Below are 5,927 nucleotides of genomic sequence, written 5' to 3'. Positions count from 1 at the left end.
TTGACGTCACTGAAACTTGTAGAGAACACCACATTACTAACACCAATCTCCAGGCCTGTCACTTGGAATAGGATTTCACTTCGCGTGACATTGACAGCGTGTTGTGTGACTTGTAGAATACCTTCCTTACTAAGCGCTACATTCAGATCAAAGAATTCCACCTGACTGATGGGCAGAACAGTTTCCTCAGAATCATACAACTTGACGGCAGCCAGCACATGTTTACCTTTCTGTATCTTGTTAATCATTTCCACACGAATGGAATTTACTTGTCTAATCTCCACGTTGATGTGTGTTGTATGAGACTCAAGACACAAGTCCTGTATAGTTAACTTCACATGACCTGCTGACATAGGGATCACACGGAGTAGATGTTTATCATTAGCATCCCATATGAACTGAGCAACATCCTCACTAGACTTGGTCAGCTTATAATGTCCTGACCCGGGTAAGATCTCAATGCTACCTTTGTTCTTCGGGTGGTTGAACAGCAAGATGTTATTCTTAGAGACGGCAGTGTCCTCTACGAAATGAATAAGCGCAGTGGCGGATATATCATCATCAAATGTTTGTACATCAGTGACGATGTTAAGTTTCTTAAGCAGAACATTTCTATAGTGAAGAATCTTCACTGCAAGCTCTACAGTACCTGACTTCTTCTTAGGAATCAAGATTTGGAAGTGGTTGAGTGGTACCAAGTAGTTATCCGTATGAGTCACATTAAGCCATACGAGACCTGGGAAGCGTACTGATGCTAGACTTGTGTTTGAGATCATCCACTCTGCATACAAACTGGTCGCGTTATCAAACGTACGACCCTTGCTATCCTTCACGATGAGAGTTATATTGACTTCCTTGTAGTTAAGAGCAGAGATACGATCTATTTCTGATTTCAGAGGACACGCCTTACTCTTCGAGTCGAAATAGAAAGATACAAGTTTCGGTAGAGAACAATACACCTTCACGATAGACATGGACTCGGAACGTTTACAATCCGCAGTGGCACAACTTCCTATGACTACTTTCACATTGGTTTCACCAATACGTTTACACAGTACAGAATAGATATACATATCCTGAGTGTCTGATGTCACGTCAAACACATCTACAATCCTGTTGTCATAGTCTACTTTCTTCGTTCCTTTCTTCAGGTTCTTATTAGATGGACCACCCGAGAATACCAGATGTCTTGATGTACCTACTGCTAGCACGGTGTATCCTTTAGTAGGCTGAACTATCACCAGAGGATTAAATGTTCCCACGATAGCGCTATCTTCCAGTAGTATATCTCCTATCTGGTATTGTACTGTCACTCGGGTACTTGCAATCCTAGAGCCAAGGATAGCAAGATTAGCACACGCGGACCCAACGTTCTCCTTCTGGTTATAACTTTCATCATAGACAAAGCTCGGGTCATCAAGAATCACCTTGAAGCTAAGCTGTTGACAATTGGTGAAGGAGATTTCCTTGCCAGATCGTTCATCTTCTGCATACAGCGCTACATGGAGATGTATAGGTTTATCCACCTCAGCCTCCAAACTGAACCGGTCTACAATCTGTAGCCTCGTGGGTTTTGTGATAACAACACGACTCGAGTCTCTATTATCAATATTCTTAGTCATTGCAGCACTGATATTGACTTCACCGAGTCCTAGCGTCTTGACGAGGCCACTCTGGGTGACTGTGGCCACCTCCGGGTGACTTGTGGACCATGAGTAGCTCCCATCTCCTCCAGTGGCTTTCAGAACGACCTGGTACTTCAAATTCTCCTCCCAGGGGAGGATATACTGGCTAGGTGTCACCCGTACAGGGGAGAAGATACTCAGCTCTTCCCTTGTATACAGTGGGGTCTCGTAGACAAACGATCCTATTGCCCTCAGTGTAGCTTCAACACTAGCAACGCCAGTCTTGATAGGATGACCATCATGTTGGGTACCATTCAAACTTGAAGACTTCACCGTAAAGTACTCAGCCGGTACCTTGACCTCTATACGCACATTGTCTCCAAGATGAAACTTCCTATTGGCACCATCATACACATCCACTACTAGATTATACATCTTGTGTAGCTCCACTGCCCAGTTCCGATGCGGCAGGATAGATAGCGCTAAGTATTGCGGTTCAGTCACCGTGATGAATGCATGTGGAAGACGGATACTCATATCATTGCTGTATTGGAGAAGGACTTTGGTACGGCCTTGTTCTAAGGCGAGCATATTACCGCGGGAGTCGATAGGTTCTGCAATGGCGCTGTTCTCAATGGTAAATACATACTGAGAGGAGGGGATGGAGAGCTCTACAATACGACCGTGACGAAGCTGAAACAAAAAGACAAATAAAAACGATATGTAGTCAACAAAGTAATCTACAAATAAACAAAAATCAACAATTCATTCTGGTATAATGATGTATCTTCATGATTATGACATACCTACTTATTAAAGCACTCACTGGTTATCTGAAGGGCATGGTTATCTGAACTGAGCATGGATTTTTCCCCTTGGGGAACAGGAAAAAATTGGCCATATCTGAAGTCATATAATTTGACACAGCATTTCATATCTACTTGAAAAATACATACTTATCTGGGCAAAAATTTCAAGACGTAAGTAAAGTTACCTTCCTGCATTTATTTTTTAGCCAAGAACATTTCCATATGACAGTTTTATTCTAAAGCCAAAGAAACAAACCTGTAGTAGTCGGAATTTCACTGTGTCTCCTTTTAAAACATAAGCATCGGGAGGGTCTATGAGTAGATTGGCAACTACCATCAGGTTCACTTCTGCAGGGAGCACATGACGGTATTCAGTGTATGGTAGATTCACTGATACTTTGGCTGAACCTGTCTTCAATCCTTCCAGCAGTACCATGTGACCTGAAAGAAAGAAATGGTAAAATGAAAACAATACCTAGTGAATTTTGTTTGTTAACATACCAAGGTACCACATCTAATTTCTACTTGGTCTTTGGTAGAAAATTGTGTTGGTGGAACATAGTGATGGGTAAATACCCGGGTACTTATTTTTGGGGTAAATACCCTGGGTATTTACCCGGGTAAATACCCAATTTTTATAAATACCCGGGTATTTTCAAGAAGCGCCTCAGTCGAATTGTGCCCGGGAAATTAAAAAAAAAAGTGACGATGTTATTTTGTTTTGTTTATTTTTTCTTCTTTTTTTAAAATACCCGGGTATTTACCCACGCCTGGGGGGTGGGATAAATAACCCGGGTAAATACCCAATTTTTATTTACCCACCCAGTGGGTATTTACCCACGGACCCATCACTAGTGGAACATGAACAATAGGAATTAATATTGAACTGTAGAATGGGATCCATTACCCTAGAAACCTAGATGAATAATATGAAATTTACTGAAGAGACATTTTGCAACTGGTCCTGCTCTGTATGTATTTTTTTTTTTTTTTTTTTTTTTTTTTTATTTACCAAGGAAGGAATCCATTTCATATGATTCTTATTTCTGCAGTGATTATATCTAGGCTTGCAAATATCCAAAATGTCGATTCGGGACGCGAATCCCCGAACATAATTGCCAAATCCGCGAAGACATAATTGCAAAATCCGCGAGCAAAATCGCAGATCCGCGACCATAATCGCCAATTCCGCGAACAAAATCGCCGAAATCCGCGAACCATAATCGCGAAATTCCGCCGACGATAATCGGAAATCGCGAACATAATCGCAAGAATCCGCGAGCATAATCGCGAAATCCGCGAACATAATCCGAAATCCGCGAACATAATCGCGAAATCCGCGAGCATATCGCGAAATCCGCGAGCATACATCGCGAAAATCCGCGACCATAATCGCCCAAATCCGCGAACAAAATCGCAAATCCGCGGAACATAATCGCGAAATCCCGCGAACATTATCGCGAAATCCGCGAACATAATCGCGAAAATTCCGCGAACATAATCGCGAAACCCGCGAACATTATCGCAAATCCCGCGAGACATAATCGCGAAATCCGCGAACATAATCGCGAAATCCGCGCGACACATAATCGCTAAATCCGCGAGCATATCGCGAATTCACATAGGTAGGTACGATATGTACATAGGTACGATAGGTTGATAGGGTACATACTTACCTATTATTTAAAAAAGATAAACAAAATAACAGTCGAACCTGGATAAACGAGAATCCAAGGACCAGCTTCATTTTTTCGTTTAAATAAACCACCTACCAACATTTTCTGTTTATAAAGGTTTTAGCAAAGTGAAAAGAGCAAACTGATGGAAAGCCATGCCAATTTAAACAAGTTAAGAACAAATTCTGATTTGATAGAGGTACAATTTATAAGTTAAAAAACGACGTCCCGAAATTTTTATGGGACAAAACCCGGAAATTCGGGAAAAATGGCCCAAAATGAAGAAACTGAACGGGAACGGGCGGACACCCCCTGAATTCCGGGACTGTCCCGCCAATTGGGACGTTTGGTTAGCCTAGATTATATCTAGTACCTAGCAACTTACCTTTCTGGCCTTTCTGATCTAGAGCCTGCACAGTGGCTGGATGTTCATACGAGAATCTTTGCAATGTCATAAATCGGAGAACTGTTTGATCCACTCTTCCTCCCGTACCCATATGCGCATTGAAATTCAACACTGTCCAACGTGGAAAACTCATTCCGCTGATTGTCATATGCTCGCACGTTCAACACCTCGGGAGGCTTCTTCGCATGTAACAGCTCTCTTGTCTTGGTAACAATGTGGGAGTGAGTCAATCATGTCAACAATGATCAACAGCACCGGAGATTTTGTCCCGATGTGGACATCTTCGGCAATCCCTATGACCGTGTTTCTAGCTATGTTTTCTTGAAATGGGTCGAGATGAGAGCACGAGGATGAACAGCCAGATGGTGAAAACATCCGCAGTGGTATGATTTGGAATGAGCATGCAAGTCTGGAGAGTTGCCTGTCAAGAAAGAATAAGGTCTAGTATTAATATGTTGTAATCAAGTATTCTGGGAGCGCATGAGAGATGTGAATGTCAAATAGTTAAAAGAGATGCTTGGTCAACTATTACACAAAACAGAGGTTTCACATAAGTTTTTATCATGACATCAAAATAATGAATTTTAAAATTATAGCAACTGGAACTATTACATCATAATTATAACATTTTGGATTAAATGAAATGCAAACTATGAAGTTCTTTCTACAAGAAAGCGCTCGGGAGAACTTACCATTCATACAGCCCATTGTCCGATGATTTCCAATGTGTAGTTAGCAGGCAAATTTGTTGAACAATCGGCAACAAGACACGAGCAGCGTTGAGGCCTTCGATGAAGTGCCAAAACCCTGGTTTGAAACCCAGGCCAGGCTAGGAATGTAAAGATGAATATCGGTGTTGTTGATTGCAGTTTGGTTGCTTATAGTGTATTTTCTTTTTGAATGTTTGTATAGAACCAAGGAATGAAAATATTACCACGAATAGAGGGTGAGATTGCAGAGAGTGACTCATTAGTCCGCATTAGGCCAGAAGCTAAAAAAGGACTCGCCCGCGGCTCGCAAGAAAGTCACCCGCGCTTGGGCGTGTAAGAGGTCGCTGGCTCGCCCCTACTAATGATTTCTCCTGCTCTCCTATCTCGCCCTCGGCATATCAGCGGGGTAAGCTCCCACGATGAAAGTTCAAAAGTAGAGAGCGTCCCAGAACGTTACAGGACTTCCGCGAGACTGCCGGTGTAGAGATTGTATGTCGATTTGGTGACATGAGCTTGCACATTGTTAGTTGCAAGGTTACGGGCACCCCGCCCATGATCCCATTGCAACCGCCGCTGTCCAAAACTGCACTAATATCTGCGAATTTGCAAGAATCCCTAACTCCTTCACAGATAGTGTGTTTGATTAGTGAGTAAAAAATCTTAGATTCTTCCCCGTCCAACCATTACCCGCGCTAAAATCA

At 42.4% G+C, this 5,927-nt stretch overlaps 1 protein-coding gene across 1 annotated transcript; it reads right to left on the bottom strand.

Annotated features, from left to right (window-relative positions):
- Nucleotides 1-5: 5 nt before the first annotated feature.
- Nucleotides 6-5,747, bottom strand: LOC103523793 (nuclear pore membrane glycoprotein 210-like; the record flags this gene model as incomplete). The annotated part of the gene is given in 7 exon segments (XM_026833116.1): nt 6-2,318; nt 2,691-2,875; nt 4,496-4,586; nt 4,588-4,734; nt 4,736-4,937; nt 5,209-5,345; nt 5,679-5,747. Coding segments are annotated over 7 exon segments (3,144 nt in total), but the record flags the coding sequence as incomplete, so codon positions are not given.
- Nucleotides 5,748-5,927: the final 180 nt, after the last annotated feature.

Source organism: Diaphorina citri, unplaced genomic scaffold, assembly GCF_000475195.1.
Source record: "Diaphorina citri unplaced genomic scaffold, Diaci psyllid genome assembly version 1.1 scaffold41119, whole genome shotgun sequence".
NCBI classification, from domain to species: Eukaryota; Metazoa; Arthropoda; class Insecta; order Hemiptera; family Psyllidae; genus Diaphorina; species Diaphorina citri.
The sequence above is the reverse complement of the archived record's forward strand: the minus strand, read 5'-3'. Positions and strand labels throughout refer to the sequence as shown.